Below are 24,563 nucleotides of genomic sequence, written 5' to 3' on the forward strand. Positions count from 1 at the left end.
CTGTATGTGGACTACAATAATCACATTTTCACAGTTCATTTGTAAAAGTGATCAATTCTTGATACATCAAACTGATTGACTCAAGTCTAGTTTAATAGACTATTTGCATGGCCAAACATCACCAAGCAGGAATGAGTGTTCACAAAGCTTGGTATTCGATTTGCTACCAAACTTTCCACAATATCTATCTTGGCCTCTCCCATTGTAAATTCGACGCCTGTCACAATCATCAGAGAAAAGACTAAGTTGCACCAAGAGTGAAAAGCAACAGGTAGAAATCAATGACTATGACACCTACATGTATACATGTTTAAATACCCACAAATTTAAGTTGGTTTTTAATTCAACCCCATTAAACATCCCCCTGTCGGCATTATGGGCTTCAAAAACCAGCAGACTTTAAAATTATTTTTGTGCGTAAAGCGCTTGCCTACAATGTGACCATGGTTCGATACCCAGCTGTGGTCACATGTGAGCAGAGTGGTGGGCTGGTGCTCTCCTATGCCACGAGGGCCTCTCAAACATTTGAACTCTGGCTGAGATCTGTTTTGATGGGTTGATGTGGCTGGCTGCCATAGGTGCCCGCGCATGCCTGCTTTGCTAACACATTGTAGCCGTGTCCTTTGCAATTCAGCTTCTCAGTAAAGCATGGTTCACACTTCCTGCAAATGCAAATGTGATACATGTTTCGACATCACATGGCTGTTTCCGCAGCTAATGTTTAGCAGGAGTTCGCACATTTCAAATGATACAAGTGATTCGCTACAAAATGCGTTTCACATACGCAGGAAGTATGAACCAGGCTTAATAATTTCCTCCCAAATTATTACTATTGTTACATTTACACATGGTGTAGGCTTCAATAGCCTTTTCAGGCCATTCGATCACAGTTTTCTTTTTTTCAAGGACTAATTATAAAAAATCGAAAATCAGAGTTAAGTAGGAAGAATGTTATGTCTCAGTCTGTAACAACGACACAGTAACAACACTATTTGAAGGTTCTTTTAGAACATTTTATTGTGAAATAAAATACATGTGTGTATTTACAATATATACCGTGTGCATTTACATGTATCTCATATCCACATATTCTACCAGCAATAACCGTTTTATGAGTTGTCTGAACATCCAGATCAGCTCATTGTAATATCCAACACGCATTTTAAAGGCACTGGACACTATTGGTAGTTGCTCAAAATAATTGTATAGCATCAAAACTGGAGAGATGTTGATAGTATAAAACATTGTGAGAAACAGCTCCCTCTGAAGTAACTAAGTTTTCAAGAAAGAAGTTAATTTCCACTGAATTATTAGAATTTGATTTCGAGACCTCAGAGTTTGATTTTAAGTCTTGAAATCAAGCATCCGAAAGCATACATGTACAGCTTCACAGCACAAGGTTTTTTTTTCTTTCGTTATTATCTCGCAACTTTGGCAACCAATTGAGTTCAAATGTTCACTGGTTTGTTATTTAATGTATATATTGAGATACATCCAGAGAGAAGACTGGTTTTTGACAATTACCAGTAGTGTCCAGTGTCTTTACACATTGTGTGGAGAAACAAAAATGCAGATTGATTTTCACGAGAAGAGTTCACATAAATCCATATGTAATCTTTATTGGTGGAAGAACCTGATAGAATTTAAGAAGTTGTGTAATCACTAACACCAGTCACCATTTGTTAAAACAACTGACACAATGTCCAATGAGCTGATAAAAAAAAACAGAGTTCTGAACTGAAAATTACAAAATGGACTGCACCAAGTATTTACAACTGGCCGCCTCTTTTTCATTCACATTTGGCTAAAATTTAATTAAAAATTAATGTACACTTTATAATGACTAATCTGTCCAACTAAGAACACAATATAAAATAAACGGTCATTCCTGCAAAAAATAAAGCACGAACATGCACAAATAATATGTAGCAATGCAGGCCTTGAACTTCGCTCTTGAAGGGGTGCAGCAATTTTCATCTAGTACCAGTAAGGTGACTGCTTTTTGAAAAACTTGAAAGGGAACTTTGCAAAGGGCATCACATCACAGCTAAAGAACAGGGCACCACGTCAATTGCTGTGGCTGCTGTTGGTTGTTTCGAGGCCTGGTATTGTCGTTAAGAATCCACGTGTCTGAATGGCCAGGCCATGGCATCGACAGCATGCATTGGAGTACAGCATTGCAACAAATAATCGCAAAGGTGTCCAGATTTCAAGGTGTGATTCTGCTATTTTGTATGAATAAAATGCATGCTTTATTTGTTTTGTATATCTCTGGAATACACTCACAATCTCAACCAGGGAATCGGACTCTTTAGGCAAATTCAAGAAGTGTATCAAACACTATTTATACCCAATCTAATGGACTGCGTTCTTGACATAGTGGTGCTTTATAAATGCCTTATATGTATGTATGTATACCTCACTGAAATCCTTACATTTGATATTTTTCATATAATTCATAATATATTTCAAAAAGAAGGTATCAACTGTTGAGAAATATATAGCTGGAGCTGTTTAAGACCGGCTGGCTATTAAAGCGCAATCGGCGTTAGTAGCCGAACACATCCCGTGTCCAATTTGACCTTTAGCCTAAATGGTGTACAGGGTTTCTCAAAAGAAAAATTTTTGGAATGGCTGCCGAATAAGAAACATATGACTCTGGGGGAAAGGGTTTATACAGTACGTATGAACAGCTTATGGTCTCAAGTAGACACCAAAAAGTCCAAAAATAATTCATGATTGGGTGAGTACTGCTCACTTTTGTGAAGGGTATGAAAATTAGGTTGCGATTAATACCCTTCCAATTTGTGAGAGGTAAGTCCTTTTAAGCTTACAAAATTCACTCCAAGATGTCAGCTACTTATTCTTCAATGAGCAGTGCTCACCCAAGCATTCATTATTTTCGGATTTGTTGGTGTCAGATGAAAGTTGAGTCCATAAGCTATCCATACATCTAAACCTTTCCCCCCAGAATCATATATTTTTTATTCACCAGCCATTTCAAAGGTGTCATTTTTTTTTTTGAGACACATTGTATACTGCCACAACACTCCAAAATTTGATATAGGAGTCCTATATGGCTAATTGTAGGACACATAAAATGCTTCACAAAATAACAAATGTCATGACCCCTGGCATGCACCCTGGGTGCATTAAAACATCATCCGGGGTTAACTGGTTAAATAAGTGCCCGAAACACGAGCATTAAATGCTTATACCATTTAAAACAAAACTGCTGGACAATTAAATACAGGAAGCCCTTACTCATTACATTTAAAGGCACAGGACACAAATGGTAATTACTCAAAAAAAAATGTTAGCATCCAATTTTACTTGGTAACGAGCAAAGGAGAGCTGTTGATAGTATTACACATTGTGAAAAAAGGCTCCCCCTGAAGTAACATATTTTAGAAAGAAGTTATTTCTCACTCATACAATAAACAATTACAGGCCCGAAGCCTCTTTAAGACACCTGAAAGCACCCGACTTTGTGGAACAATGGTTTTTTTCTTTCATTAATCTCTTGCAACTTTGTTGACCAATTGAGTCAAAATTTTCACAGGTTTGTTATTTTATGCATATGATGGAATGTACACCAAGTGAGAAGACTGGTCTTCGACAATTACCAAGTGTCCAGTGCCTTGAACTTTATCTTGAGATAACATGCTCAAACCTAGCATGCATTTAAACTATTGCATCTTATATAATACAGTATGTACAAAGAGACATATCTACATGTAAGGCAAAGTTTACACCTGCAGTAAATGAGATTTGAGGTCAGATTACGAATATCACCTATAAGCAAGAGAAGATACTTGGATTGTTTTCTTTGGCGCAGGCTTGACTCCAAACCAAGATGTCTGTAAAAAAAACACAATATGTATATATGAGTTATGAAATCGTTGAAGCAAACCTGTTAATATTGCTGACAAGTGATGTGATCTTTTGTTGTACATCAGCGTTGGGACACTAAAACAACAAAACATTCTAATTCTAATTTTTAAGGTGTAAAAATCCAAGGACATGATCAAGAGAATATCTGAGAACAGCTTAAATAGATCTACCCTGATAGGAAAAAGTCATAGTTTTAATCTAATACAGAACCAGGATAATATACACATAATGAATGGTGCGAATATGTTCATGAGTTGAAAGATGGAATGTTCTATTCAACGAGGCGGAGCCGAGTTGAATGGAACATTCCAGCTTTCAACGAATGAACATATTCGCACCATTGCACGAATGAAAAACATTCATTGTTTGTTTTATATAACATCCAAATAGATTTTTGAAAGATACAACTTTCAAAACAAAGCGTAAGCCTACAATTTTTAATTGTAGAAGCCGAATGCTAGTAATTTTACTAATTTGTATGCCTTGCAGTAACACTGCTGCAGCGTTACCAAAGGCACGAACACGCAGTGATGTTTTTACTCAGTTTTTTTGTTCCATCCGAAAAGTACCATTGCACGCTGCCAGCGTGCAATGGTACTTTTTGGATGGAACGAAAAAGCACGGTTAGTGACTTAGCGTGCTATGGTACTTTTATTTGCTATCACGTGACGGACATTCCTCCAATCAACTGGCAAGGATCTGCTTGGGTGTTATATAAAAGGATTTGTTTATTTGCATTTGTCTTGAGGTGCAAAGTGGATGTACTTGGGATTTGCCTTTACTCATCCCCAGCCGTGACATTTAAGTTCTAAAGCAAGACACTTAACCATTGCTTTGCCTTTGGATGGGATGTAATGCTGTTGGTCCAATGTGTTGTGTATCGCCTTGTTATTCTAAAAAGACACACTTATGGTTTCTAGCAAGTTGCAGAGATGTAATTGACTATCTTACCTTCCAGTCCAGCGTTCTACTGATCAGACCTTCTTCATGTGGTGTAAACTCCAACAGCGTAGAAACTGCTTTCAATAAATGCTTGGCCTGTCAACAATCAACAACACACCAGTACGTTATTATTATACTCAAGCGACGAACAAAGGCAGACTTTTAAACACTAGATGGCAGCAGACTTACAGAGTCATTTTCCATTGTTTAGGTAGTTCTGACTTAGCAGCAGGTTTCTGGACGGCCAGTTGTACATGTATCAGTTATGAATGTATGGAGTAGTATTAAGACTGCATTTTTTTCCTTCATTCAGTTATCTTCTGTTTGATAATTTGCAGTACAATATTTTCTGTTTTAACCATTTCGGGAGAGTATTTTTAAATACAATGTTTAAAAACATTGACAGTGCCTCGTGCCCTTAATACTTTGATTCAGTATAGGATCATGATTGGCGTGTCGTGGCCGAGTGGATAAGAGCACCGAACTCAAGCTCCGGGGTTTCTGTTCGGCAGTGTTGGTTTGGCTCCCGGTCGTGACACTTGTGTCACTGAGCAAGATACTCAACTATAATTGCTTCTCTCCACCCAGGGGTCTGTGAGGGCAGAGATGGCTCTTGTGATTGATTAGCTTAGTGCGCTACATATTTGGCAGCACAGGCTGTATACTCCCCAGGGAGTTGAGATTGTTGAAGGGATGAACAGGCCCAGTGATCTGGGGTAATAATGTTGGAAGCGCTTTGAGATGCGCTGGGTGTGTAAAGCACCATGAAAAAGGATACTACTTTATTATTATGAATAGTATAATTGTACACTTGAGTACATGACTTGACTGTTATGGATTTATTGACTCACCTCTTGATCTGAGCTACTCATAAACTTAAACACAACATGTCTAAGATATTGAAAGTTCACTTCTCGGAGATCTTGTCGGTTCAATCCGGTCCCAAATACACCAGCAGGGCTCCCTCGTGTGTTGAATGAATCCACAGAACCTGGACTGTCGTTGTATAGCGATGGTGGAAAAGCACTGCTGGAAGGCTGCCCAGGGGAGTTTGAACTCTGACCTTTATCTCGATCTCGAAACATTTCCTCCGGTGAGTCATACCCAGTGGAATTCTGTACTTTCTGCAAAGTAGTTGGGTAATGATCAACACATTGAAAAGGGCTCGTAATGTACATCAGGTAGGGATAAACTTGAACCTAGGATGTTTATGTTTTTAAAATTAAATAATGTTTAAGACCGTGGAAACCTTTGGTAATTGTCAAAGACCAGTAGTCTCACTTGGTTTATCTCAACATATGCATTAAATAACAAACCTGTGAAAATTGGAATTCAATCGGCAATCCAAGTTGCAAAAAAAATAATGAAAGAAAAAGCACACTTGTTACATAAATGTGTGTGCTCTCAGATGCATAATAAATGGCTTCAGGCCTGAAGTCTTTTAATATTTGAGTAAGAAGTTACTTCTTTCTCAAAAACTACATCACTTCTAAGGGAGCCATTTCTCACAATGTTTTATACTATCAACAGCTCTCCATTGCTCATTACCAAGTAGGTTTTGATGTTAAAAACTACTTTGGGTAATGACAAATAATGTCCAGTGCCTTTTTAAAGCCATTGGGCCCTTTGAGTAAACAGTATTGTCCAAGGCCCACACTTCGTGTATCACAACTTCTATATAAAATAACAAACCTGTGAAAATTTGGGCTTAATCGGTCATCGGAGTCAGAAGAAAATAACGGAAAAACCCACCCTTGTATCCGCGTGTTTCGCCGTGTCATGACATGTGTTTAAAATAAATCCGTAGTTCTCGTTCACGAGAATTGATATTGTTTTACCGTTTTCTCAAAAAGTAAAGCATTTCATTGAATAATATTTCAAGAGAAGTATTTCACCACTACCTTCTGTAAACCCTGTAAGTTATATGTAAATCTGTGAACTTTTTTTTTTCTGTACCAAAAGGGTCCAATGGCTTTAACCCAGTAGTCTACTATGTCCAACAATAATAAGATGGCTTTATAGACCGTCAAGACACAGTATGAATGGCATGCAGGGAAGAATATCATTTACACGTAATGATTCTCCTTGGATGATTGAAAATGAGATCTTCATGTGGATTGGAGAAGTCCATCAAACATTGATTTCAAACAAAATTCACCTATTTGATCTTTGTTTCACAAAAGGGAAACCACAAACCCAAAGAGAACAAGTTTAAAAGAGAAAAAAGGATAAAAGAGAACAAGTTAAATAGAACGAGTTAAAAGAGAAGAGAATAGAACAAGTTAAAAGAAAAAATGAAAGGCACACTCCATTGACATCATATGCAGTTTAACAACAACCCACTCCCATGATTTAATAAATTCTGAAACTAAATAATGTTTTCAAGGTGTGTTCATTGTGTGTCCTGCAATAAAGTGAAACTGTTTTTCATACGTATGAGCGCACACTCCATTGACATCATCGAATAAACTCATCCTTCAGATAGGAGGTAAAGGTGTTGGTCCTGTGTGGTGTGCAACACACGTAAAAGAGCCCAGTGCACTTATTAAAAAGAGAAGGGATTCACCCTGGTAATCCTTGTTTGATTGGCTGCATATTGTGGCACAGCATCTTGTAAACCATTACACGGTTCTATGTAAAAGGAGTAGGTCTCATATTTCAAGTATAGTTGACTTGAGCATCAGGGAGTGACGGATATGCATTATATATGAAGCCATTATTATTGATATTATTACAAACTGTAGTTTTACCAATTCTCTCTGTAGAGTCTTCTTGAGATCAGTGAGTCTCTGTTGCTGCATCTTGATTGTTTTATTCTTCTCCGTTAGCTGCTGTTCTTGATCCTCAATCGTCTGCTTTAATTTATCAGTATCCTACAAAAAAAATCAAACAAATTCTCCATATTCAAGGTCATACACATTCTATGTCTCCGGAGGATGACTAGGGCAAGCTAGTCAAAACATTGAGACCAATTCAACAACTGACTCTGCAGTAGTGACGTTAATTACAGACTTATATGCTAGAGTAGTAGTCCCCTCCAATTGTCTATCCCTTCCGCCCAGGTAGTAGTTAAAAAGCAGGACAGTTCTTTTCAGAACTGAGAAGTTTCCCAAACATCCGATAAATCTACTCAGTGGTAGTAGAATACGGAAAGACAGTTTTCTAAGAACAAACCTGGTAGATACAAACATGGTAATACCACAAACCAAATATATAAGTTCAAAGCTATCTATAAAAAAAACACAATATCAAAGTTGAAGCAATCTGTAGCCATGTACCAAACCACATAACACAGAACTCTCAACTTTGAATAACTCTAGTTGAATTGATTCCCTTCCATCATATCACCATTAAATGTACAGAATGTCAGTAACTCTCACAAAGGATTTGAACTGCCTCTAGCCATTGGGCAAGCTTGGTTGTCTAGTGGTTAAGACATCTGCTCTAGAATGGCAAGGGTCGTGGGTTCCACTCCCACCTGAGTAATTTGCATCCGGACTTTTTTTCCAGGACTCTGGAAAGTACTGTGTGGCGAAAGGCATATTTGTTTGGATCATTGTATTCTACTTTTAAAACATCTTTTAACCATACATGTATGCATTTTGAAACTAACTGTTTCAAATGCCTTTCTTAGACCAATTCGCCTGATCCAAGGCAACATGTCCTTTTTAACAACACATAGTTTACATAATTTGGTTAAAATAAAATACGATATTTCCAGTTGGTACTACATGTATCTTTCTCCAGGCAATAAATATTACAAATGAAGCATTTTGTACAACTTGAATAATTGAACCAAGATTAATTATTTACCTCAATTTCATTTATGCCATTGGTATCAGCTTGGGCTGCAGCTAGACTCCCCTCAAGGCTCTTTATCTGTGAATGAAGGAAATAAGTTACTGTGATATCAGAAAAGCTTGGGCTAGAATGGAGTGAAAAAGAGGAACAAAAACCAAGTTACAACACAGAGATAAGTACATTGAGTATTGTCACACCATGGGACTGTATTTCCCCTGGCTGACTATACAGTGGACCGCTAAAGCGAGACGATGACACACAAAAAAGATTCTTAGTGAAACATTGTCTGCATTAAACAAAAATTTACTTAATTTATTAACAACGAAAATATTAATCCCCTACAACGTCAATGAAACCCGAGTCATACACAATACAAATCAATGAGCTAGTTCCGTTCTTTGTTCCACAAAAATTCTTCCTCCACTGAGGTGCACTTTTGTCCTCGCAACACCACAAATCCGTCACTAAAGCAAAGTCACTCTAAGACAATGCAATCTTAATTACCCGCCACCAATTGTCTCTCAATGCATGATTGTTCAATGCAGGCAAATGTTCAATCTCGTAGTTTTCTCCGATTATATGGGGGGGGGGGTGTGTGTTTACTTGCCCATCTCCTTTGAGTGACGATACTGCAGTCTTCTGTATAGACGGCTGGAGCTCTTTATAGCTTCTCCTCAGCAGTTCTACGTCCGCCTCATGAGTTGTTGGCCTTCGAGTTCTCATACATAGGTAGTTACAGCCAACTCGAACCGGTTGATATTTTGCTGGTTGAATTCGTTGGTCTCATCTTCTCAGCCAAAACCCACTCAGGGTTATTTGGCAAGGGTCCACTCAGGACAGTTCTGATAAATCCACACAGAATTTGATGATAAAGTCCACACAGGACAAGCTCTGAGAAGTTTGTTTCATCCACTTAGGAATATTAAACTTCTGATGAATCCACACAGGATAAAGTCCACCCCGGACAGAGATGTTGCGAGCCTTGTGTCAGAACATTATTCATACGGACTGCTCTCATCCAAATTCAACTCAAGACTGGCTAGAAACTACTGCACAACCCACCAGAACAATACAGAACAAAGGGAACCCATTCCCAAGGACAATACAAGTAAATACCAACATTCCTTAAAAGCCCCACCCCAAATACTGCCCTCTCTGACATCCTGAAGCCCTAATTTAAATATAATTGGCACCCTCTTTGGACCCTCTTGGCCTGCCTCCAAACTTTTGACAGCCTAAAAGGAGCTAAATTAAAGAGGCAACCTCGCACATATAAAACACAGCACAACATATAAGTTAAACATACTCTAAACTAATTAACTGGGCATTGCATAAAATAAACATGGCACTTGTGACAAGTATTTTTCATGATTCAAACTGATTTGTAAAGGATTCTAAAATAAGGGCAAAATAAAAAGTACAAAATAAAAAGTGCTAAATTTGCTTCATCATGGCTAATTTGTAAGCCATAGCCACTACTAAAGCCATTCCTTTGTACTTACCTTGATCTGTTGTTGAGCAATCTCCTCTTCTTTATCTGCCATTGATTGTTTCAATACACTAATACTCTCATTCCTCTCAAACAGCACCCTCTGTGCCTCATCATGGCTAGTTTGTAAGCCATAGCCACTACGTAAGCCATTCCTTTATACATACCTTGATCTGTTGTTGAGCGATCTCCTCTTCTTTATCTGCCATTGATTGTTTCAATACACTAATACTCTCATTCCATTCAAACAGCGCCCTCTGTGCTTCATCATGGCTAGTTTGTAAGCCATATCCACTACGTAAGCCATTCCTTTATACATACCTTGATCTGTTGTTGAGCGATCTCCTCTTCTTTATCTGCCATTGATTGTTTCAATACACTAATACTCTCATTCCATTCAAACAGCGCCCTCTGTGCTTCATCATGGCTAGTTTGTAAGCCATATCCACTACGTAAGCCATTCCTTTATACTTACCTTGATCTGTTGTTGAGCAATCTCCTCTTCTTTATCTGCCATTGATTGTTTCAACATACTAATACTCTCATTCCTCTCAAACAGCGCCCTCTGTGCCTCATCATGGCTAGATTGTAAGCCATAGCCACTACGTAAGCCATTCCTTTGTACTTACCTTGATCTGTTGTTGAGCAATCTCCTCTTCTTTATCTGCCATTGATTGTTTCAATACACTAATACTCTCATTCCTCTCAAACAGCGCCCTCTGTGCCTCATCATGGCTAGTTTGTAATTCCAACTCCTTTTCCGACAGCCTGATGACCAATTCTGAATTGCACTTTTTCAGTTCCTCAAATTCTATTGGAATCATGAAGAGAAACAGGTCTTAGTTGTCACACCGTCCTGGGTATTTGAATGGATCTGGTGTAATCATTGTGTAGTGAACTGAAACCAAGACGCTAATATTACAATACGATGTAAGGGGGCAAAGAAGAGGGTGCCATTTGCAACCTGTCGCCCCACGTGTGCAACAACTAATTTGTTATACATGTACCATGGTAACCTTATTATTATTCCTCTTCTCAAAGTTCTGTTGTCATCTTAAAACGTTATGTACAAGGGAGTGCATGTACATACAGGCAAAGTTAAATAAGCAGATCAATGATTGTTCAAATAAAAAAAGATTCTTCAACAGTCCCTCAAACACACAGTTGTTTCGTACAAAGCCCTTAAAATCAACCAACGGTGGGGACGATCACGGTAATGTACAGCGGTTAACAAAACTCATGTTACCCGCTGCGCTGGACATTATACGCTGAGTGCATCCTAAGCTGTGTAAATGCGTCTCTGTATCACATCACGTGATTGGTTCTCGACCAATAAACTTCACTTATTGTTACAATGGTATAACAACTAACCGTGTGACTGGTGTTACATGTACCCTTGTGACTGGCATTACATCTGTTTATGTGACTGGTGTTACATACCTAGTTATGTGACTGGTGTTACATACCTAGTTGTGTGACTAGTGTTACATACATTGTTATGTGACTGGTGTTACATACCTAGTTATGTGACTGGTGTTACATACCTAGTTGTGTGACTGGTGTTACATACCTAGTTATGTGACTGGTGTTACATACCTGGTTATGTGACTGGTGTTACAAACCTAGTTATATGACTGGTGTTACATACCTAGTTCTGCCTGATTGATGACTGTATCTTTATCTTCGACTAGTTTCCTTAACCTTTCAATCTCTTTGTGGAAATCCTTTATTGAAGATTTGTCTTCTGAAGACTGAGACAGACAAGAAAGAGAAATAATTGCTTTATAAATAAATTAGAATTATTGTCTGTACATAGTTAATTAGCAAGCCATACTTAAAACATTGTGTTTTCAACATGGGTTTATGTCGTTCTAAATAATTTGACTTTCATTTTGAACGGAAAGGAATTGATTGGCTTTGTAAAATGAGATAAGTTACTGCTTGTCCAATGATATTTTAGAGAGTGGGCAGAACCATAGCAGGAATTTAGCATAATGGTGATATAAAGTTTTGTGTTAAACAAAGAAAATGTACCAGTGCGGAATTTGAACTAACAACCTCCAGAATAATGTGCTGGCACTCCACCAACTGAGCTATTTTATGCTAGGCTATAGCCTCATATAAGGTCTCTCTTATTAACAAGTATCTTTGTTTGGGGGGTGCCAATCAGAAGCAATACAACCTGTAGCTGCCATGGCCAATGATCACATTAAAGTTTAGGATACATTGGGAAAGCGACAGCCAGGGGACCAATTGATTTCAAATGGTCACAGATTTGCTATTCTATACATGGAAGGATACACCACATGAGAGTACTGGGGTCAATTTCACAAAGAGTGAGGACTAGTTCTAACCTAGGACTAGTCTTAGGAGATATGAAAATTGTACGGCTATTCCTCAGTTAGGACAAGTAAGGCGTCCTAACTAGAGATAACACTAGTCTTACATTGTCTTAACACTTTGTGAAATCCACCCCTGGTCTTTACCAAAGCTGTCCAGCACCTTTAAGGGGATGTGACTTGTTTGTGTTTCAAATATCAAGTAATTAACCACAATAGAGCTTGTTATTGTTTAGCATCTCTACCTGTTTCTGTATCACCTTTAGGCTCTCCTTAGTCTCTTCCAGCTCGCCAACAATCCTCTCGTAATCTTTACTCTTTAAACTTAAGGAAGCCTGCAAAAATAAGCAAGTTAATAAAGCTAAACAATTATAATTGTTAATGAAGCCTGCAAAAACATATAAGTTAGCAATTATCAACTCCCAACAAAAATGTGTGCAATAAGGGTGGTTTTTCTTTCATTATTCTCTTGCAACTTCAAAGACCAAATGAGCATCAGTTTCCACAGGTTTGTTATTTTATGCATACATGTATGTTGGGAAACACCAAGTGAGAATACTGGTCTTTGACAATTAAAAAATGTGTTTAGTACCTTTAAGTGCATTGGACATGTTGGACTGAGTTTAATTATGGTAAGGAAAGGGTTACAGATATATAATATTGAGTTCATACTGACCATGTAACTGTCTCTCTCCTCTTCAAGACGAGTTGTATTTTTCTCATTCTCGATCTCTTTCTCTAAATAGTCTTCATTCTGACTCTCAAGACGTGTCTGTTAATCAATCAATTCATAATCAATCAAGACAAACTGATCAATAAACCAATACACATTATAACCAGACATGTAAGATTTCAATGACAGTAAAGTTAGTCTGATATTGAATATTTTATATTCACATACATGTAGGTTTGTAAGGTGTACATAAATGTTGCCTGTACAAACCTATAGCGTCCAATATCCAATATTGATGTACGGGTAGACATTCACTGTACAACCCTATGGGAATGTCCAATATCGAAAAGGCAACATTGATATTCCCTGCACAAACCTATGTGAATGTCAAATATCCAATAACAAATTAAATTAAAAATATTGACAGCAAAAAACTTCACAACTTCACTGGCCTTAAGATTCGACCCTTGCACAGTCTTTCTCGAGGGCTACAAGGGTCAAAGTGTCAGGCCAATTTTGTTTCCATTTATTCCATAGAACCTTTTAGTTGGTAAGCAGTTTGCAACAGCTAATTCTTTTTTTGGTTTGCGGTAACACCATGTGTTTACATTTGTATCTACATATACATTCACTTGCCAGGTAGAGTTTGTTCTTTAGAGAACTGACTTTCTGTATTCTATTACCGCGGAGTAGATGTTCGGGGGTTCAGAGACTTCTCAGTTCTGAAAAGAACTGTCCTTACTTTTTAACTACTACCCGAGCTGAAGGTATAACAAATTGGCAGGACTACTACTTTAGCTTATAGGACCGTAATTAACTGCACTACTGTGGAGTCAGTTCTTGAATTGGTCTCAATGTTTCGACTAGCTTGCTCTAGTCATCGACAGGTCTCCTGACAAGAAGATACACATATGGTGTAACTGCAAACCAAATATATATTAATTATATTTTCTCATACTAAAAACCTGTTATACTAGACTACACAATAACGCAATATGTAAACTTACAATCCTATGTTCGGCTGCACTCTTGTCAAAGTCTGTAGCTGTAGTAAGAGCCATTAACTTAGACTCTAGTGTTGCAATCTTATCCTGTAGTTGTTTCTTCACTTCTAAAGATTGTCGTTTAGCTTCAGCAAGCTGCTCTTTAGTTTCACTCAACTCTGTTTCACTCAAAGATTTCTGGATTTCAAAGAAATCGTTTGGATTTATTGTACCTAGAAAGTAAAGGGTTTGGGTACTTTTTGCACGACACAAAACACAACGTCCACAAACTTACATTAAACTTACACAGTTTGAAGATAATGATTGTTTTAGCATGTACAGCATGTTCAGCCGACTCTCCTGAAAACAATGCTCTGCTTGACAACTAGTTAACCTGAAACTTCTTCAGGTAAATTATATCACATACATCTTCATTCACAGTAAGTAGGGATTCGTGTCATGGCCAAATATAAGACAAATTTGTCGAGTCCAAAAACACATACCAGAATAATTTTGGACTGAACTAAGACATGCAAGATTGTAGCTATTTGTATGTACACTGGTTGAAATTTAAAGTGGCCACTAAAAATACTTCAGACATATCAGAAGATTTGATTTGTAATTGTATGTTTTGGTAAATATAATCTTGGTTGGCATAAGTGCAAATTTATTTCTGCAACGTGTTTTTCTACCCGTTTCAATTTGACAACCTACACGTGTACAAATATCTACTATTACATGACCTTCAGGCTGCATGTATTCTAAGCATAACCAGCCATAGTTCTTACCTGTACAGTAATTTGAGAGTGTCTTTGATTAGCGAGTTGTAGATGAGCTTGTGCTTGCTGTTGAGCATCGTTGAGTTGCGTTTGGAGTTGATTAACTTCTTCATTATGTCTCCGTGACATAGCTTCTATAGTCTTCTGTTTCTCTTGGACATCTTCACTATCCTCAGCTATCTTTGTATTCAGATGAGATATCTGCAAATCAATCCAACATAACTCAAGTGTAATTGACGGGTACTAATAATAATTTTGGCGTGTCATGGCCTAGCGGTTAAAGGGCACCGGATTCAAGCTCTGGTGTTTCTGATCAGCAGGGTGTGAGTTCGAGTCACGATAGGTCTCATAATTCGAACATTGTCCCCCATACCTCGCAGGAAATACCAAACGTTGAAGCGCCTTGCACGTCACTGAGTGAAGCATGTGAGCGCTATAGAAGCCACAATTGATATTATTATATTAGATTACCATTCTTATATATTATGTAGCACATATCACCGTAAGGTCCCTATGCGCTGTCAGTATTTTCCAACAATGTAGCTATATGTGGAACTACGTGTTGAAGTTTTCGACCTGTTCATTTTAATAACACCATGTAAAAGTTAACAAAGTGCTGCGGCGCAATATGCAACCAATCAAACTAGGAACACCAGAGCGAACACCTTCTCCTACTGATAAATATACTGGGTTCCTTTGCGTGCGTTACACGACACACGGGACCAAAGGCATGATGGTATATAGATAATTTGTTTAAGACATTTATATATTATATATTTTTAAAAATAGGTTTAATCTAAAATATCACCTATTATAAAGCAGATCCTTGCCATTTGATTGGATGATTGTCCGTCACAGACCATTGCACGCAACGTCATTCACTAAGCATCTTTTGTTCCATTCACCGTGCATCGTTCGTTCCATCCGATTTGTTCTATTTCACAACGTGTACTACATCACTGTGTGCACGTAGAATGTTAATTTATTTGTTCAGACAAACAATTGTAACCATTGATGACACAATAGGCAGTAGACATTGTTTAATATTAATGAACAATGAATGGATCTAGAACATCTCCAACAACCAAGTATAATTGAATACTGCCCTCTATAGTTACCTGTTGCTCCAAACCGGATATTTGTTCCGCTGTTGAATTTCTAATATCATTAACTTCTCGTCGAGTGACCTCAACTCTCTGCTCCAGCCTATCCCTCTATATCAACACAACCACAGTAAGAGAAATCACATCATTACACAATGTATCTTTGTTCATACTGTAGGTCTAAAAACAGCCTTATAGATGTACCTCTTATTGACAAACAAAGCACTGATAATTATCTTGCAAACATAGTATATTTTTCTGATGCAATATAATCAATCAGTAGTATAGACCGTTTTGAACAACCCCTTCGTTTTGTTGCTATGAAAGCTGCCATCTTTTAGAGCAAACCGTATGCGCGTCTAAACGTGTACATCGATTAAGCATGCAGCTCGCAGCATTCCCGGTTTCATTTCAACAGCACACGCAATACGCTCACAGATGTCATGTTGTAGGGCAAGGTTTTGAATGGTGACGTCATACTCAATACGGTCTATTCAGGTTAAAAGCTATAATCCATGCGTCTGTTGTGCATTAGGCAATATGTATACATGAAAATGTACATTAGGCAATCAGTATACATCTAGACAATTTTGCATTATCTGTAAAAATGAGTATGCTCAATGGGGGACAATGAAATAGATGATGAATCAAGCACAACACTGACAGACATGGATCCTGACCTACATGCAACTATAAGATGGATAAAGCTTGATAAAGGGGAAAGACAATCAGGCTATGTAAGTTACAATACCTCTGCCATGATACATGTAGCTTGGAGGCATTGACCACTAGGTTACAATGGGCCGAATAAATAAAAACTAGCATTTGCTTTTACTAGCCTTTTACTTAAATCCTTATAAATAAAAGTAAGCCTTAATATTGCTAGTAATTGGTTGAACTACATAGGTAGTAGGTAAAAGAAATACTTGAGGGACTCTTCTTATTGAGATGTAAATAGAACCGACATTTTACTATTACCTGATAGTTTCACAAGATACTGGGCCGTATAAAGGCCAGCATTAACAAATTTCGATAAGTTTAAGATCAGGCATGAGAATTTGCCCAAATCTCTATAAATAACCTTTTACTGGAAAAAACACCATTTACTTGAACGGATTAGTAAGTGGTCGGAGAAAAGCACAATAGCGGGGTATTCAGGAGTATAACAATAGAGGCATGGACTCGCTGATCAATAGCGATTAACTGAAATGCAGGCGGGGCAGTTTCCACTTAGTTAAGCTTTTGATGGCGGCAGTGGCTATGATGAGGAAACAGCCAGCCTCTCCACGCCAGAGCTCCAGAGATTGGTACTTTTAGAGCAATTAAAGTACACAACAAATTTATAAGTAACGTTTATAGTTGGATCATAAGGCCAAGGGAAAAATAATCATTTAAACCTGACCCGATACCGAGCTATATATGCAACACTGTTGTGTAAGTAAAATCTCAAGCTCCTCATACAGTAGCTTGTAAAAATACAAGTAATTGCTACAGTATGTTAGTAAAATGTTGTTTTTATTTATGTCTATAAGTGAAAGGTAATCCCGAAAGCAAAATGTTCATGCCTGATCTTTTACTTTTCAGTCTTCTTACTAATGCTGGACCTTTAACTTGATAAGTAATTCAGGCCTGTGAGCGGGTCATAAAAAAAAAAGCGGAAAATTGTTGTCCGGATTTTGGGCCAACACTACAAACGTAATAAAGGGCTTTAATTAAAAACTGAAGCGTAGACAACACATTCACAGAAACATAGGCCACAATTCTTACGTGTAACAATGTGTTGTACATCATCAGTTTTGAGAAATTTTTGTAACATTCCTTAATTAAGAAATAAATCCACAAGCGCGATGAGTCCTCGTCGTCGACTGCCATATTTCACAAAAAAATACACACCGTACACAAAGTACATGTACGTCACGTTGGGGGAAAACCATGTGTGCCTAATCTTGTCTCAAGGTGTTGGCTTTTTAGTAAAGCGCCCTCTATTGGTGCAATGGAACAATAGTAAAATAGACATCCCGCTAAACGAAAAATTAACAACAACGGCTCCAAAGAAAGACCAACACAGAGCATTTTACTGGGTCTAGCCCCCGACTCACATGTCAAAATCAAATCGCAATGAAAGTGCTTTCCGATTCCAGGCACGTGCTGCTTGACGATCTATTTCGGTTGTAAAAAAAAGAAAGAAAAAAAAACGGAACGGGAAAAAAGCAAAGCCCGCAAGAAAAACAAGGAACGGGAAAAAAGCCGAACCCAAGAAAAATGCGGACTGGGAAAATTAAAAAGAGCGGAAATCCGCTTTAAAGCGGAGATTTCACAGGCCTGGTAATTGTTAGTTTTTATTTATTCGGCCCAATACCTCTGCCATAATAGCTTGGAGGCAATGACCACCATGCTATTTAAGTTACAATACCTCTGCCATAATAGCTTCGAGGCAATGACCACCATGCTATTTAAGTTACAATACCTCTGCCATAATAGCGTGGAGGCAATGACCACCATGCTATTTAAGTTACAATACCTCTGCCATAATAGCTTGGAGTTGCTCATCATCAGTCAGAGTATGATCTTGTAGTCTTTGCTCAAGCATAGTAACCTTCTCCTCGAGGTGTTTTTTTGTACTTTCTTTCTCATGAAGCTGGGTAGCCATCTACATGTATGTAATAAAAAGAATGAAATGTTTAAAGCAAATGAACAGGCATGCTTTCATTAAATATGTCCACACATTAAAAACACCACGTACATGTAGTTAGGCTGTATACATGTATACACTGTATCTACATTTAGTGCCCAAACTTTGACTTAAAGGGTGGCTGCAGTGTTTTTTTATATAATTTAAACGATTAAACATGACTTTTTAAACCTGAAATATTTTTTATTATTTTTTATTAAATACGCAAGTATTTTAAAAACGGTTTTCAAGAGATTAGGGGAACCCACCCCGCCCCTAAAAGGGAGCCTTCATTTGCATAAACGTGACGTCATGTCGGTAACCCGAGCCGTCGGGCCCCCTGGCTGTGTGCATATAGAGACGTGTGCACTGTGTGGCCTGGTACCTAGGCGCGTGTAGTTAGGAACCAGACTCTTTTTGCCGACGATATGTTTGAATTCCCGACGTGACGTCGATGGTAGGGGGGGCGGTAACAATCCACAAAAGGGGGGCATGACTTATTCGCTAATTACGCAAGTGAAATTTTTATTATGTCGGGGAAAAAACAAAACAAATTTTATTGATGTTCAATACATATATCAGAAATCAATGACAGCAAAATTAACTGTTTTATTTTAATTCACTGCAGCATCCCTTTAAGCAGATAATCATCCATTTCAATGCTGGATCCAGTTTAATGTTCTCCTACAAACAAAGTATACCGATTCCATAAAGAAGTCCCATACATGTACATATGCTGATCACAAATACTTGGTGCGCGCATGTTAGGTGTGGAATGAGGTGCATGCTGGTCTAGCTAGCGATAAAGTTTGATCACTAGCTACAATCCAGACCAAAATGCTTGGGCCACCCATTCCTAACGCTACAATAACCATTCCCTGTCCACTTCCCCCTGACAATAAACACTCTCTCCCCCGTCCGCTCCATGTTGACTAGAATGCAGAAAACCGTGCAACAATGAGAACCAACATCGAAAGAGGGCAGGAGGGCACTATAAGATATGGCCGGGATTGTAGCATGCGCCTCATTCAACAGTTCGCGCTTACACAATGGGTATTTGCAAAAAGGTCTATAATGGAGACTCACCTGTGTTTTGTAGACTTCCCTCTCATGACGTAAGGACTCCATATCTTCCTGTGTGCTTGATAATCTCTCCTCCAATGTCATTATCTTATGACTCTTCTATATAACATAATGAATGAAACAAAGCATTGTATGACTGGATGTACAAGTATTCTTTGAGTCAAGGACTTAGAAATATTATTTTGGAGAGTATTTTTGATAAGACTGACAGTGCTTTCATTCATTTGGGATAGGCTGCAAATAGAAACATAGGAATCCGTAGTAGCTATTGGTATATGGATAACACGACTTTTAACAGCCAAGGTACAAAGCCTTAATGACCTGCATTTAGAATTCTGAGTTTTAAGCTGGGCCCGATTTCATAGTGATGCTAACCTTCCGGTGCTTACTGCATGAAAGTTATAGACCTAACAATATAAATCCATGGTGAACGCACAAGATGGCCGCCTTGAGCACCTTGTTTGGTGGATACGTGCGCTATATAAGACTTCGATATTATTATTATTATTTTGATTCCAACATGTGAAATACGTTTACACCTATTAGCAAATTTTTCTGCTATAAACACTGTAGTAACACAACAAATTTGCTTACAGTTAAGCAGTTATATGAATTTGGGCCAAGATCAAAATTATGAATGACTGTAAATAAAATACACACCGCCTGATTGTCTGATGTTAAGCTTTGCAGTCTATCTTCTAATGACGTCTTGAGACGTTCTTGTTGGAAGCTGTAGTCTTCTGATTGAGTCTTCTGTTTAATCAATTCATCCCTAAATAATAAAAGGACAACACAGTCAACATATTGCAGCAACTTTACCAGCTTGTCATAAACGTATATTTGGCGGGAGTAAACCGCCGCTTAAAGGCACTGGACACTTTTGGTAATTACTCAAGATAATTGTTAGCATAAAAACTTACTTGGTAACAAGCAATGTAGAGCTGTTGGTAGTATAAAACATTGTTAGAAACGACTCCCTCTGAAGACACATTGTTTTTAAGAAAGAGCTAATTTCTCACTCAAATATTTAAATTGAGTACGAGACCTCAAAATCGAAATCAAGCATCTGGAAGCACACAACTTTGTATTACAAGGGTGTTTTTTCTTCCACTATTATCTCGCAACTTCAACGACCAATTGAGTTAAAATGTTCACAGGTTCGTTATTTTATACATACATGTTGAGATACACCAAGTGAGAAGACTGGTCTTTGGCAATTACCAAAAAGGTGTCCAGTGTCTTTAAATGGTATTCATAAATACCCCCGATAGTTTCTCTACTCCTATTGGTTGAGAGGGAGTCACGTTAAAAAGTTGAAAATGACCAGCTGGAGCTGTTTATAACTGGCTGGCTGTCGCGTGTCCGGCGCACAAGATTATCACGCGGAACGCAATTCATAGCTATTAGTAACAGCGTGTAATCTATTTCTAAGCCCGCGCGTGTACACACAACCCACTCGCATCAAACAGATTCTTCACAAAGTTTTTGAAAAAAAATATTTCAAACCTCGAATTTTCAATTGTCAAAGTGTCTATAATTATATTTTTTTTACATGTTTTTTAACAAAAGGGCATTCATGAATGGGAATAAAAGAGTAGTGACTCGTTCTTAAACGTCCGTTTAGGAACTCGTCGCTACCCTTTTATTCCCTTATTTATAATGTGTGAAATGAATCGCTATCTGCATATATTCAGTTGACTTACCTTGTTTGTCTGAGCTTAGCCAGGTTGTCCTTTGTACTAGTGAATTCTGTTGCCATCTTGTTGTATCGTTCATTACTCTCAGTAAATTTCTCTTTGATATGTTCTAGATCAGCTTTACATTGATGGAGTTCCTCTTGACCAATCACAAACTGAGTCCAATCAAATAAGAAAAGTATAGATCAATACATTCATCTTACAGTGACATTAGGGCCGTAGCAGAGTTGGTGGCTACAGCTAAGGCTGCGGCTGTTACTAAGTGTGTTGCTAAGGACAGCCTATTCCTCAACGCGGAAATCTAGCCGTAGCCCTACGATCTGTAACCGCCAATTAAGACACAAACTTTTGTCGGTTATTTACAAATACCTGATGGAAAAGACTGATGACATTTCCTTCCACAATGTACATGTACGCAGAGAATTTACTACAGTCCATCAGAAAATAAAAATAAATGAATGGTGGCACCCTTAGAACAACTTTAAAGCCCAGTTCAAACCTCCTGCAAATGCGATTGCGATACGAATGTTGACGTCGAAATTCGCAACAAATAATTCGCATCAGTTGTAAAGTGCTCAACTCCTGCGAAACATTCGCTACCAAAACAGCAATGCGACGTCAAAATTCGCCCTCGAATTCGCAGGAAGTATGAACCAGGCTTAACTTGAAGCTAGACTGAAGAGAAATGATGACATCTAAAAACATTGTTCTAATGGCTCAGGGATCTATACTAGATGCATTTTTTGTCTAATTGCCAATAAAAGGTTCATGGCATGACAATGAGTTCATTATGGCTAGGAATCAAAACTCATTCTGACCATTCTTGAATGCAAACAGTTCTTGGCAGTTCTACAGTAAATGATCTATTGGTGGGAACCCTAATGTAATCATTTGGGGAAAAAGTGATAAAACTAGAGAGCTTGTTCATCTGTCAACACAAGAATTTCAATCACAATCAATTATCATTCAAACCAAGGATGCTTCATAAGTGAACGAATCACTGTACTGTAGCCTCTCAGGCCTGAGGAAACATGTGAACAATTAGGGCGCTTGTTATGTGAACCAGACACACCAGGGCTAACCCCTACTCTTCAATGATAAGGCATCTGTGCTATTTTACTTGCACTACCAACCCTAACCATAGTACCTTTGGCTACATGTCCCATCCCAAGGACAAAGCAATTATAGAAAAGTATCTTACTTCAGAACATGAGAGCCATGACTCAGGGATTCAAACCCACACTCTGCTAATCAGAAATACCAGAGCTTGAGTCCAGTGCTCTCAACCGCTCTCAACAACTCATTATCTTTATATATTTTAAATGAACAAAAGGTGTCAAACTATGTTACAATCCCCTAAAGTTAGAAGATGTAGCAAACATGATTGTAACTGACCATGTGTTTGACCTTAGCTAGTTCCTGGACCTGGAAGCCTTGTAATTCTTCACTATCTTCTTGTTTCTTGAATTTATCCATGGACAATCTCTGTAACTGGTCTTGAAGATCCACCTTTTCCTGTAATTAAACCCAACAAAAACAAAGGTTGTTAAAACAGGAAGATAAAAAAAGTTATCATACCACAGAAAGCAATTGTGATTGGCTAATCACTGACCTGATAAATCAACACCAAACTTACTTTATCCAATGTCTGTATCTCTGCATTCAGCTCCTCTTCTTTTTTCTTTACAGCTGAGGCTAGCTTGTCTGCCATCTTGGATCTTCTCAACTGAAACTCTTCATTCAATTCTTGAATCCGTTTTGTATGAGCTACATCAAGAGAAAAAACAAGTATTAAGACTATTTTAAAAAATCTATAAAAAAAAAAAAAAAATCACAAAACAGACAATGTGAGAAAGTGTCTCACTGGTGCAAGCTTACATGTATAAGGCAACCATTCTTTACAAAGCTAAACACCAACAGATAGCCATTCCAATCCCAGACTACAGTTGACCTAGAGAACGTCCAACACGACAACAACAAAATAGATTCATGAGACACAGCCCTAGTTCCAACAGCTATAAGAAGAGCTTCTTTCCAAGAAATCTGCGGGACTGGGATGCCCTCCCTCAAATCATCCTTGAGCTGAGTGCCCACAGTGGCGCAGTTCAAGGGAGCCATCAGTGCCTAAAGCATTGACTTGCACCATTTGTAAATTTGAGAGCACCACGCACATGTGTCCACCAACTGCGACACATCACACACAACCCTCGTTTACATGTACATGTAGTTGCTGGAAGGCGTTGACGAGTACCAGGGGTGGACTTCACAAAGAGTTAAGACTAGTCTTATCTTGGTTTAGGACGACTTACTCGTCCTAACTTAGGACTAGCCATACGTTTTTAATATCTCCTAGGACTAGTCCTAAGTTAGGACTAGTCCTAACTCTTTGTGAAAGCGACCCCAGCATAGATACAGCCGTCGTCCCAGCCTACTCCATTGGGCCATGTACAATGTCATGACGTAACTCTGCTGCAAGCTGCAACGTCACATGCCGGGAATGTCGAGTAAGTCACGGTCAGCAGTGAGTCAAGGTCAGCAGATGACTTGGATACAGTTTCTATTATTCAAACTGAAAAACACCCGTTTTGTATTCCTCACAAAAAAGACACCAAAAAAACAATTTCTAAGAAAGTCATACAATGGTGGGAGGAATTAAGAACCCATAAACTATCAACTAAGGACTACAAGGAAGAAATTCCTCTCTACTCTGTCCCTGTGTAACAGAACAAAGCTTTCTCTGCCCCAGAACTCCCTTCGAGGTTAAAGAAGGTCTTCAAGCAAGTGAACTTGACACTTGTAAGTAGTGACGATAAACTGAAGATTTCTCATTATCATGTAATCAATGCATCCAAACCTTTAATGAGACTTTTTGATGCAGTAACTGACACGATATCCCCAAATGAGGTCTCTAAAGAACTTATTCAGGATCATTTATCTTTGGCTATCATCCTATTGGGTTCTGCTAGCCAAGCACTTGCCTTGTCGAGTCAACATGCCTTCGATGATTTTGTGGATAAGAAATTAAATGTTCTCAAGAAGAATCCTCCTGTTTTGGGTTGATCCTGGGCAGCTTGAACAGCTTGACCGTGTTGTAGGTCGATGGCGTTGA

The 24,563-nt window shown here is 38.3% G+C and overlaps 1 protein-coding gene across 1 annotated transcript in view; it reads right to left on the bottom strand.

The window, feature by feature from the left end:
* Positions 1 to 1,024: 1,024 nt before the first annotated feature.
* LOC139948264 (golgin subfamily A member 1-like) overlaps positions 1,025 to 24,563 on the bottom strand; it is a 28,420-nt gene continuing 4,881 nt past the window's right edge. The window contains exons 4-21 of the mRNA XM_071946360.1: positions 23,091 to 23,221; positions 22,850 to 22,969; positions 21,461 to 21,609; positions 20,418 to 20,529; positions 19,761 to 19,856; positions 18,525 to 18,653; positions 16,019 to 16,114; positions 14,910 to 15,101; positions 14,146 to 14,319; positions 13,142 to 13,237; positions 12,711 to 12,800; positions 11,775 to 11,877; positions 10,756 to 10,937; positions 8,650 to 8,715; positions 7,587 to 7,709; positions 5,688 to 5,960; positions 4,846 to 4,932; positions 1,025 to 3,860 (exon numbers count right to left, since the gene is read on the bottom strand). Coding sequence (XP_071802461.1) covers positions 3,792 to 3,860; positions 4,846 to 4,932; positions 5,688 to 5,960; positions 7,587 to 7,709; positions 8,650 to 8,715; positions 10,756 to 10,937; positions 11,775 to 11,877; positions 12,711 to 12,800; positions 13,142 to 13,237; positions 14,146 to 14,319; positions 14,910 to 15,101; positions 16,019 to 16,114; positions 18,525 to 18,653; positions 19,761 to 19,856; positions 20,418 to 20,529; positions 21,461 to 21,609; positions 22,850 to 22,969; positions 23,091 to 23,221 — 2,288 coding nt within the window. The 3' untranslated portion in view covers positions 1,025 to 3,791. The remainder of the gene's footprint in view (positions 3,861 to 4,845; positions 4,933 to 5,687; positions 5,961 to 7,586; positions 7,710 to 8,649; positions 8,716 to 10,755; positions 10,938 to 11,774; positions 11,878 to 12,710; positions 12,801 to 13,141; positions 13,238 to 14,145; positions 14,320 to 14,909; positions 15,102 to 16,018; positions 16,115 to 18,524; positions 18,654 to 19,760; positions 19,857 to 20,417; positions 20,530 to 21,460; positions 21,610 to 22,849; positions 22,970 to 23,090; positions 23,222 to 24,563) is intronic.

The sequence above is a fragment of the Asterias amurensis genome, chromosome 15 (genome assembly GCF_032118995.1).
Source record: "Asterias amurensis chromosome 15, ASM3211899v1".
Classification (NCBI taxonomy): domain Eukaryota; kingdom Metazoa; phylum Echinodermata; class Asteroidea; order Forcipulatida; family Asteriidae; genus Asterias; species Asterias amurensis.